At 49.9% G+C, this 12170-nt stretch overlaps 1 protein-coding gene across 1 annotated transcript in view; it reads right to left on the bottom strand.

Moving 5' to 3' along the window:
* The window catches only part of FAM177B (family with sequence similarity 177 member B), a 30414-nt gene that overhangs the window by 13355 nt on the left and 4889 nt on the right, over positions 1-12170 (bottom strand). Inside the window, exons 2-3 of the mRNA XM_068233453.1 lie at positions 10074-10116; positions 4277-4432 (exon numbers count right to left, since the gene is read on the bottom strand). Coding sequence (XP_068089554.1) covers positions 4277-4432; positions 10074-10097 — 180 coding nt within the window. The 5' untranslated portion in view covers positions 10098-10116. The remainder of the gene's footprint in view (positions 1-4276; positions 4433-10073; positions 10117-12170) is intronic.

Genomic DNA, 12170 nt, shown 5'->3' on the forward strand with positions numbered 1-12170 from the left:
ACAGCAGAGGCAACCCGCCAGCGAACCACAGCCTGGATCATCAGATTTTGTCCTGTTTGCCCGCGGAAAGGAAATCCGCGACCGAACCGACCAGCAGCAACTTGTTAGAGTGAACGGCAAAGTTGTCACCGGATTCCGAGACACCGGAGCTGACATCACGTTAGTTCACTCACACCTTGTACCAAAGGAGAGCATCAGCTCCAGCCGATCCCTTGCCCTTACTGGAGTAGAGGGCACCCTTTTCCACATAGCCCACGCAAAAGTGAAGCTGGATTGGGGAGTGGGAGGAGTCCAAGAACGGGTTGTTGGGGTTATGAAGGATCTCCCAGTCCCTGTGTTGCTGGGGACTGATTTGGGCAAGCTTGTGTCCTACTATGAACCTGCCACGACCGCCTTGTCGCTCACGGAAGGAGACGGACTCTCCACCCACCACCAGGTACTTTATACACTTGGGGGAGCACCAGGGGGAGGTGGGTTGAATGTGCCCAGCTCAAGGGTACCAGGTTCAATAGTGCCTGCTTCAAAGGCACCTGAGTTTGATGTACAGACTGTCTGTTGTGATGATGCTGTAACTGTACCTGAGTTTACTGTACAACCTGTCTGTAATGAAAAAATGTCTATACCTGTCAATGTCATTACTGCATGCAATGATGATTTGAGTAATGTCCGTCTGTGCCATTCTGACAGTGTACCGGTGCTAGCAGTACCGCGCAGCTGCACTGCTCAGAACCCGAGCTCAGGACAGGTGGAGGGGGTTCCGGCCTCCTCCCCCTCCTCTGACCACAGGGATGAGACCTTTCAGCCGCTGGCCTCGTGTGACATGAGCCAGTTGGCTGAAACTGACAGCGCCATATTCTCAGCCGCACTACAAAGTGACCCAAGCCTGGAGGTGCTCAGGCAGCAAGCCGCTGAGCCCCTCGCAGACGGGGCCGCTTTCAAGGTGTACTGGGAAGGTGGGAGACTGTACAGTGAGTCTGTACAGCCCCCTACAGGTAGATCCCACGCGGATACCAAGTGGCTTGTGGTCCCGAGTGCGTTCAGGGGACATGTGCTGAAATCCGCACATGGTAATCCTCTGACAGGGCACTCGGGTGTCCGCAAGACACTCGCTGGTATTCGGAACCAGTTTTATTGGCCCCGGATGAACAGGGATGTAGCAAACTACTGCAGGGCATGTGCCGTCTGTCAGGAGCTGGGAAGGTCCAGGGATTCCCGCGGGGTTCCCTTAGGTCCACAGCCACTCAGCAGGGGAACCCTGCGTGGGCTGGCTGTTGACCTAACCAACCCACTGCCCGTTGTCAGCAGTCCCGGCAGACACCACGTCCGACTGCAGTGGCGCAAACGCCCTGTCCAGAACGGTCCATGTTGGGTCAACCCTGAGGGTAGCAGACCGCGACCGGTCCAGGGGAACCGAGCCACAGGCTCCAATAGGTTTTCCCGCCGTACCGGCAACTCGAGGCCCGTCAGCCAGGTTAGCGGCGCCGCCACACATCTTGCGGATGAGTGGCTAAGCCACGGACAAGGGGGAGGGCTGTCACGGACGATTGCGGGGACGCAGGCGCGTCCTGGAACCGCCCGTGAAGAAAAGAACGATCGCACTCGATTCCTGCATCAAGTGCGCCTCAGATCAATAGAACCAAGATTTGACGTGTAGTATCCCTCTGCTTAAAACAGCTGGGGAATCTGTCTTAGCTGAGTGAAAGCCTGGGGGGAGGTGTTAATTAGCTTGGACATATTCCCTGTGGAAGGCCCAATTTCCCTGTTGGCTCTGGGAACCAGGTGACACTTAGCTGATCTCATGGAGATGTTAATTAACCAAAGGATGCCTAGGTGCAGCCAAGCAGGCTACGAATCCACGGGAGGTCTGGACACTCTGCTCTCTGCTAAAGATCAAAGGAAAGTCAGCTGTTAGCAGCTAGAACACAACCTCAGTCTCATGGCATAATCCATAACTTCCCAGATCTGTAATATTTCTGGGGTTCCTGAGATGGCCGCTTCACCAAACATGGGGGAAGTGTAGCATGAGCCCCGGTGCTGGTTCTGAGGAAGTTTCAGAACCTTCAAAGGTAAGGACTGCCAGCTAGGCAGTTTCAAAGTGCCCTGATGATACCACAGGGGTCCCACCCCTCATGTCTGGTATCAGGGCGCTGGGTAAATCGAGACAGACCTGAAAATGTTAATAAATCTGCCCTGACCTGTACGGTTCTGTGAGATAGAGCCCATATATGGGTAGATATGATTTCTAGCCCCAGTACAAGGGGAGGGCTCATCTCATCTTTGAAGGGGGTGTATGGCTCCCCGCCCTCACTCCCTCCTACTGAAGCAGGGGCATAAGAATGGCTGAGGACCCAAACTCAGTGTCCTCCACACTGAACCATCTTGCACTCATCAGATGCCAGCTTGAGGATATGCTGGCATCCACCTGGTCTGAACTCTGAACTCTGGACTTTGAAATCAAGAACTTTATGATTCTTCCCACAATAAGGACATCTTTCCAGGAACTAAGTATTTTTCTCCCTTCTTTTATTTTTCATACTGGCTATTACTGTTTTAATAGTTGTTGATTTTCATAATTGTCTGTATATATTAATTATTTATATTGCGTGAATAAACGACTTTCCCCAAGTCATTCACTGTTTCGCTACCCTGCTTATCAGCACACACAGAAATGATCCCGGGTCTCTGAAGATACGCTACTGTTTGTTTGTTGTTGGCTAGACAGAATATCGTGTGCTTAACCGTTTTATTCGCAGGATTAGTCAGTCAGTTAGTGGGCCCCACGGTCCCATAGTAACCGCGGTGGTGGCAGTTTACTCTGAACCAGTAGGTGACGTTGTAATTACCCGTGTCTCACAGGCTCCCTTCTGAGTTGTCTGCGGCTAATTCTTAACGGTTCCTGCGCATTGACTGCGACCAGAGTTCGCACGATCTGTGCGCTGGCACCGTTTAGAAGGCTAAGTGCGGTCAGCCACGAGGGCTCCTGTGACAGCCCCCCTCCCCGTTGCTGTTTGTGCCTGCTGCTTACCCTTCCTGCACTGCGCACCCCCTCCTGCCCCTAAAAATGGCCCCGGAGGGCCCCAGAGCCAGCCCCCCCCAGGATTCTCCCCTAAGGGCCCCCTGTGGCTGCATCCCCTGCATGGGCTATTGTTACGCTACTGTCTTTAGTATTAGGTAGCCAGAGCTATCCTCAGTATTAATTAGCTAGAGGTGACCCTGACTGAAGGGATATCTGGTCAGTGGAATGCAGAGAGCAGGGTGAGTAACCTCTCATTTATGCTCTGCTCGGGACTCTGCATAGGTAAGGCGGGCAGTGACATATCTAGGGAAAACAGTACCTATGGCTAACACTGAAATCCACCCCGGAGAAGAGGAAGCACCATCCAAAATTTAAGGTAGAGTCTCACTTAGCTTGTTTGTGTTGAAGGTGTTGTGAAGCATGACCCATAAGAATGAAGTACTGTATGGAAATAGGTTAGCTTGTACATACAAACAACAGGCAGCTTGTCCCCCCAAATAATGTAACCAGGCAGCAGAATGCTCCCCAGATAAATACTAGAATCTATATGGAGAATGCCAGGGAAGCTATGGAGCAGCATTCCCAGTAAGAGGTGCCCGTGGCACATGCCATACCTGCACCCCTGTATATACGCCTCTGTCTGCAGGGATGCACTAAGGGGGGGGAGTGAGACGCCTTTCCATCATCAGATGCCTGTAGGTACGTGCCTACAGTGCCTTATGGTAAATCCGGCATTGAGGTTTGTTAAAGGGGAACTGAAGTAAGAGGTATACGGAGGCGGCCATATTTATTTCCTTTTAATCAATACCAGTTACCTGGCAGTCCTGCTGGTCTATTTCTCTGCAGTAGTATCTGAATAACACCAGCAACAAGCATGCAGCTAGTCTTGTCAAATCTGACTTTAAAGTCTGAAACACCTGATCTGCTGCATGCTTGTTCAGGGGCTATGGCTAATAGTATTAGAGGCAGAGGATCAGCAGGGCTGCCAGGCAACTGGTATTGCTTAAAAGTAACTAATCATGGCAGCCTCCATATTCCTCTCTCTTCAGTTCCCCTTTAAGAATCCAATATGTTGGATCTTTGAGTGATGACAGGTGTATCCTGTATACACACTAGGTCAGGCAAAGAATTGTCAGTCAAATTGGCCATTATTGGCCATTCCGGGTGACTTTTATTCAATGTGTGTTTGTATCTTTGGTCAGAAATGGCAGCCTCCACATTCTGCTCACTTTAGGTTACCTTTAAAATGGAAATATTTACCGTGTCCACTTTGCTGAAATCAATCCTCTGGCCCTTCTCCTCTTCCCCCTCCTCTTCTTCCTCGGTGCTGTACTCCTCCATGGTCTCACCGCTGGCAAAGTGGATGATCCTTCGGGGCAGCCTCTGCTCCTCCACATCCCCCAACTCCACCTCTTTCTGGTGGGAGAGATACACCGACATGGAGAGAGGTACAGCCCACCATCCAGATACAATAACACTGTCTAAACTAGCAGCAAACCAAGAACATCTGTGGCCCCTCTGAAGGGCAGCAAGTCACTCAAGACAGGGGGGGGGGGGGGGGGGGGGGCGATCAATGAGAAACTAATAATTCCAAGGTGATGCAAATGTTATGGTTGCTCCCCTCCCTTCTCCATAGCGCAGAGCAGGCTGTTCTCCCTCCCCCCTCCATAGCACAGAGCAGGCTGCTCACTCTCCCCTCTCCATAGCACAGAGCAGGCTGCTCACCCTCCCCTCTCCATAGCACAGAGCAGGCTGTTCTCCCTCCCTCCTCCATAGCACAGAGCAGGCTGTTCTCCCTGCCTCCTCCATAGCACAGAGCAGGCTGCTCACCCTCCCCTCTCCATAGCACAGAGCAGGCTGCTCACCCTCCCCTCTCCATAGCACAGAGCAGGCTGCTCACCCTCCCCTCTCCATAGCAGAGAGCAGGCTGCTCACTCTCCCCTCTCCATAGCAGAGAGCAGGCTGCTCACTCTCCCCTCTCCATAGCACAGAGCAGGCTGTTCTCCCTCCCCCCTCCATAGCACAGAGCAGCTTCTTACCCTCCCCCCTCCATAGCACGGAGCAGGCTGCTCACCCTCCCCTCTCCTTAGCACCCTCTCCATAGCACAGAGCAGGCTGTTCTCCCTCCCATCTCCATAGCACAGAGCAGGCTGCTCACTCTCCCCTCTCCATAGCACAGAGCAGGCTGCTCACCCTCCCCTCTCCATAGCACAGAGCAGGCTGCTCACTCTCCCCTCTCCACAGCACAGAGCAGGCTGTTCTCCCTCCCCTCTCCATAGCACAGAGCAGGCTGCTCACCCTCCCCTCTCCATAGCAGAGAGCAGGCTGCTCACTCTCCCCTCTCCATAGCAGAGAGCAGGCTGCTCACTCTCCCCTCTCCATAGCACAGAGCAGGCTGTTCTCCCTCCCCCCTCCATAGCACAGAGCAGCTTCTTACCCTCCCCCCTCCATAGCACGGAGCAGGCTGCTCACCCTCCCCTCTCCTTAGCACCCTCTCCATAGCACAGAGCAGGCTGTTCTCCCTCCCATCTCCATAGCACAGAGCAGGCTGCTCACTCTCCCCTCTCCATAGCACAGAGCAGGCTGCTCACCCTCCCCTCTCCATAGCACAGAGCAGGCTGCTCACTCTCCCCTCTCCACAGCACAGAGCAGGCTGTTCTCCCTCTCATCTCCATAGCACAGAGCAGGCTGTTCTCCCTCTCATCTCCATAGCACAGAGCAGGCTGATCTCCCTCCCCTCTCCATAGCACAGAGCAGGCTGCTCTCCCTCCCCTCTCCATAGCACAGAGCAGGCTGCTCTCCTCCCCTCTCCATAGCACAAAGCAGGCTGCTCTCCCTCCCCCCTCCATAGCACAGAGCAGGCTGCTCTCCCTCCTCTCTGCATAGCACAGAAAATACTACTTCTCCTCCGCTCTCTATAGCACAGAGCAGGCTGATTCTTTTCCCCTCTCCACAGGACAGAACAAGCTACTTGTGCATATAAAGCACAATAATTCCACTATGTTACTGGCTGATAAGAATTTCAAGGTTTACAGTACAAGTGTGAAAAATGATCAGCAATGGTTCCTGATTTGTGCAGATATTTACATTATAGCCAGGGCCGGGCCGAGGCATAGGCTGGAGAGGCTCCAGCCTCAGGGCGCAGTGTAGGAGGGGGCACACAATTCATTCAGCTGTCATTCCTAATTGTGTATGAAGCAGAAAGAAATAAGAAAAGGGGATACATAACAGTGACTGCAAGCCAGATAACTAGAGATTATGGTGTTGGGGAGGTTGTGGGCCTTGTGGCACCTCTTAGTGTAATAGCAATCAGTGTGTGACGGCTGGGGTGGGAGGGATGGAGGGGCGCACTTTGGTGTCTCAGCCTTGGGTGCTGGAGGACCTTGTCCCGGCTCTGATTATAGCAAAGGGGAAGTGCCGTGATAGGGCTGGTGCACACCAGAGCGGTTCTGGAGCGTTTTTAAAAATGCTAGCTGTTTGAAAACTGCTTGGGTAATGTATTTCAATGGGCTGGTGCACACTCTAAAATCTCTCTAAGCATGCCTAGAATCGCTCTGAAAATCTGCTTCAAAAACCTCTAGCGTTTTGCGGATCTGCTGGATGTTTTTGGCGTGCACTGGCCCATAGTCTGTATGTATACCAGTGCACTACAGGTAATAAATGTATTTTGAGTTTAGTGGCACTTTTTGAAATTGACAGCTGGGTGTATATTGGAATGAAAAGGTCATTTGTAACCGTATTAAAGCACACCTGAGAGGGATATGGAGGCTGCCATATTTTTTTCCCTTTTAAATAATACACATTACGTGGTTGTCCTGCTGATTCTAATACATTTAGCCATAGACCCTGAACAAGCATGCAGATCAGATGTTTAGATTAGCTTGTTTCAGGTGTGTGTAGTGATGATCGTAATCAGCTAAATACGATCACGCAAAATTTCAGATAAATTGCGCCCACACATATTACGAATTTGAAATTTAATTGATTTTGTGTATGTTAAAGAGAACCCGAGGTGGGGTTCTGACAATGCAATCCACATACAGAGGCTGGGTCTGCCTATACTGCCCAGCCTCTGTTGCTATCCAGATCCCCCCTAATCCCCCCTGCACTCTGCTATCCTCCATAAATCACAGCCGCGCTGCCGACACGCAGTGTGTCAGAGCAGGCTGTGTTTATCTCTGTACTGTCAGTCTGCTGCTCCCCCCGCCTCCTGCATAGCTCCGGTCCCCGCCCGCATCCCTTCCCTCCCTGCTGATTGGAGGGAAGGGATGTGGGCGGGACCGGAGCTATGCAGGAGGCGGGGGGAGCACGTAGAGTGACAGTACAGATGTAAACACAGCCTGTACACGTGCGGCTGTGATTTATGGGGGATTGCAGAGCGCAGGGGGGAATTGAAATAGCAACAGAGGCTGGGCAGTATAGGTAGACCCAGCCTCTGTACGTGGATTGCATTGTAAGAACCCCACCTCGGGTTCTCTTTAAAAAGAATAACAGGTATAGGTAAAGAAAAAGAAAAAAAAAGAAAGAATGTTTCATGGAGACCTTTTAGATTTTGAGAAAACGGATTTTAAAAATGCAAATGAAAAATGTTTTCAACTCGGTAAAAATTAGTGTTTAAAAAATATTTTTCCTTTGCATTTTTTTCTCAAAAACTACAAGGTCTTTTTGAAAAAAAAATTTTTTTTGACTATTCTTCTTAACATATATGTTGCAATTTTGGTGACAATAGCATGTATGTGGGCTTTGCAATTCACCGCTAAAGTGGGCACAAAATTACGTGGAAATTAAGCGAAAATTATGCGAAATTACGCATGCTTACAATTACAGACAAAATTACGATTTATCCCAAAATTCCGCATTATGATTTTGCATTGCAATTGCGATGCAAAATTACGTCTATGCGAAATTTGTGCTCCTTACTGGGTGTGTGATTCAGGCACTAGTGCAGCCAAAGAGATCAGCAGGACAGTCAGGCAACTGGTATTGTTTAAAGGGAAATAAATATGGCAGCCACCATATCCCTCTCTTGTTCAGGTGTACCTGGGGCTTCTTCTTGCCTCCTGTAGGCCATGAACTCCATTGCTCTTCTCCCAAGCCGCTTTGTTCTTCTTAAGGCAGTAAGCAGAAACGACAGCATTGCGGAAAACGCAGCGTTTATGCATGTAATGTTAGTCAATGGGCCGCATCAAAAGACACGTGTATGCGTTTTGACAATTGCGTTTTTAAAAATGATGGGTTTTTTTACATATTTTTCAAAAACGCATCAAAAATGTACATAATGAAAGTCAATGGTGATGCAATGTAATGCGTTTTTTATTCTTTTTTTCAATATGCGTTTTTGAAAAAAAAACAAAAAAAACAAAAAAAACAAACCATAAAACCCAATAGAAAAATACATGCAAAAAACGTTTTGTATATGCGAACCGCAAATACATTAAAACGCACACAAAATGCAAAAAAGAAGAACCCGGGTACAAAAAATGCAAAACGCATAGAAGATGCAATACAAGAGTACTGCTTATGGTACGTACACACTTGCGATGTCAATCGTTTGCAAGGAACGATGGTTACCAGACGAACAATCTTGGAACGATTGGAATGCAACGATGGGATGCAGCGATCATCATGCACATTTTAACGATCGTTCTCGCAGAAAAGAACAATCAGAGGGAAATGCTACGTTCATATTTATATATATAAAAAAAAAAAAAAAAAACACTAAAATGGAGTTACAATAGATAAAAATATATTATAGTTAACTTGAAAACAAAGTTTATTTGAAATTTATAATGTAACAATTTTTACGGGCTGTGCTACACAGGAAGTATGGAAGCTGGGCACAATGCAACGCAGGCGCATTGGCCCTTGTAACGATCGTTCTCGGCCGATGTCTGTACACACAAGTTTTGTAACGATTGTCGCTCGATACGATCCATTCTGTTGGATTTTCTCATCGTGCCGATATCGTTCGTTTGTCGTTGTACTTAATGATCGGTTGGTAAAGTTCTTTCCCCGATTGTCGGCAGACCGATCGTTAAGCTGCTGTTTCAAACGACCATAGTTGCAAGTGTGTACGTACCTAAAGTATGCACCCAGCCTCAATCAGCTCCCTTGGATGCTGACGAATGACTGCACATTCTACAGAGGGCTGGAGGAAGCCCCATGTAAGTACAAATGCTTGTCTTTCATTTATCTCAGGTACACTTTAACCACTTGCCGACCGCACACTCATACCGTGCGGCGGCAAAGTGGTAGCTGGAGGACCAAAGACGCACATCTGCGTCGCCAGGTGCCTCCCTAATTAATCAGGAAAGGCCACTCGCGCGAGCGGCCGTTTCCTGTTAGATCACGGAGCGGGTCTCCATGAATAGCCAGCGAGCCGCTGATCGCGGCTCGCAGACTAAATGTGAACGCAGGAGACGTTTGTGTCCTTTGTTTACATTGAACGGCGCTGCGGCGCAGCAGCGCCGCAAGGCAGATCGGCGATCCCCGGCCAATCAGCGGCCGAGGATCGCCATGTGACAGAGGACATCCTGTCACAGGCTGCACAGGACGGATAGCGTCCTGTGCAGCCCCGATCACCAGGGGGGACAGGTAGGAGAGGGAGGGGGGAATTTCACCAGGGAGGGAGGAATTATGCCGCGGAGGGGGGCTTTGAGGTGCCCCCCCCCCCCGCAACATGCCAGCCGGCAAGAGCGATCAGACCCCCCCTGCACATCATCCCCATAGGGGGGAAAAAGGGGGGGGGGCGATCTGATCGCTCAGCATGCAACCTGATCTGTGCTGGGGGCTGCAGAGCCCACCCAGCACAGATAATAAAAAACAGCGCTGGTCCTTAAGGGTGGGTAAGGGCTGGGCCCTCAAGTGGTTAAAAAAGGCCTTGTGTCAATGAGCATTTTTTATAAAGGAGTCATTAGTGGCCGCCTCCATATTTCATTCATGACAGGTACTCACAATCTCTCCACACAAACTACGCCAATATTAGCCAGACCCACACGAACGCCGCACCTCAACGCAAGCGCAAGTTCTACAGACAAACCTGAGCTTTGTTACTCACCAGCATGGTGTCTCCGTCCGACATGTCTGCCTCAGAGGCCTGTCTTCACACACCGATACAGGAGGAAAAACAAGAAATACAAGATGAGGGAGTGTAATATGTAACCTCTGACCCTTCCTCTACCACAACACCGATCTTATCTCAGTTCTGAGGTGGCAGGTTTTTTGTGGTATTATACGATAAGCAAACAAGTTGGCCTAACCGGATCTTTGCATGGGGCTAATCAGAACCAGAAGCTTAACTAGTCATACCTGTCAGCTGGACTAGTTTACAAGATATCAAGTAATGAATCATTTGTTTATAAATCTGACTAGGCTCGTGCAACGTTACAGCTGGTTCATACTGCAAGAGCTTTTTTAGCGCTAGTGATTTGAAAAGCTCTTGTTAAAGTAAACCTAAAGTCATAAAAAAAAAAAATGAGATGAACTCACCAGGGGCTTCCCTCAGCCCCCTGCAGCCAATCGGTGCCCTTGAAGCTCCACTCCGATGCCTCTGGACCCGCCGGCGACGACTTCCGGTTTCGCCGTCACCGGCCGACAGGCATGGGAACGCGAGTGATTGTTCGCGTTCCCAGCCTGTATATCGCCCCCGATGCTGCTATTGCGGCCAGGAGCCGCAATAGTGGATTTTTGGCCGTATGGCCTGGAATCCACTAGCAGTACGTTACTAAGCCATTTGTAATGCCTTGTGATTTGAAAAACTCTTGCTAATGTCATGCTATATGTGTGATCTCACTTGAGCGATGTGATTTTATAAAAAATCCCCCATAAGATTGCATTAGAAAGAGCTGTTTTAGGTCTCTTTTCCACGAACTGTTGAGCTGTGTGCTCAGCAAGCAGTTACCAGGCAGCAGTAAGCAGTTATCATGCAGGAACAAGCAGTTACCAGGCAGCAGTGAGCAGTTGTGAGAGTTTGAGAGGCATTTCACAGTTCGTGGAAAAGAGGCCTAAATCACTAGAGTTTAGAAAAGGCTGCCAATAGGTTTGAGCCCTTAGGATTGTTTCCATTAAGTAGAGTGACCAGACGTCCCGGATTGCCTGGGACGCGTCCCGGATTCGGGGTCCGCTGTCCCAGGCAGCATGAGGTCCCGGGAAACGTCCCGCTTTCAGCAGCGGGACGTCCCGGCCTCGGGACTCTGGCCACTCTCTCCGCATGAACTGGCAGCGGCGTCTATAGACGCCGTGCCAGTTCATTGCCTGCAGCCCCGCTCCAGCCTCCTCTTCCGGTGTCTGCTCCGACACCGGCAGGCGAGCAGGGCTACGGCAAGATGGCTGCCGAAGCCCTGTACTGGAGACTATGTGTCTCCAGTACAGGGCTTCGGGCGCCATCTTGCCGTAGCCCTGTCAGCGCGGGAGACCAGAGCAGGAGGAACAAGACGGTCCCGGGACGGAGCAGCGCGCCAGAGGAGACTTCTGCCAGGTGAGTAAATGCATTCTTTTCCAGGTGAACTTTGCCCGCATTACGTTTCTTGCCTGGTGAAATGTTTGCCCACAGTGCGCTTCTTGCCTGGTGAAATGTTTGCCCGCAGTGCGTTTCTTGCCTGGTGAAATGTTTGCCCGCATTGCGTTTCTTGCCTGGTGAAATGTTTGCCCGCAGTGCGTTTCTTGCCTGGTGAAATGTTTGCCCGCAGTGCGTTTCTTGCCTGGTGAAATGTTTGCCCGCAGTGCGTTTCTTACCTGGTGAAATGTTTGCCCGCAGTGCGTTTCCTTTCTGGTGAAATGTTTGCCCGCATTGAGCTCTATTCTCAATGAGTTACCGCATGAGTTAAATTAGGTAGTGATAAACACCGACCAAAATATCTCCATTTTCAAATTCACAATTTTTTTTTACCTCATGCGGTAAAAGTGAGGTAAAAGTGTGGTAATTACCTCAAATTTATCTCCAATTTGAGATTCTCAATTGAAAAGTTGGTGTTAATTAAGGATGTTTTTATCACCTACAAATGGTAGGTGATAATTATCACTTCTCTGCTTTTGGCCTTCAGGATGGAGCCTATTGAGCTTTATTTGCTCGAGTTTATGTCAGTTTTACATAGAAGGCAGAAAAGACGAGTGTGTCTAATCTCAAGGCGCACTTTCCGACCTCGTACAGTCTTTT

This window comes from Hyperolius riggenbachi, chromosome 4 (genome assembly GCF_040937935.1).
Source record: "Hyperolius riggenbachi isolate aHypRig1 chromosome 4, aHypRig1.pri, whole genome shotgun sequence".
Lineage (NCBI taxonomy): Eukaryota > Metazoa > Chordata > Amphibia > Anura > Hyperoliidae > Hyperolius > Hyperolius riggenbachi.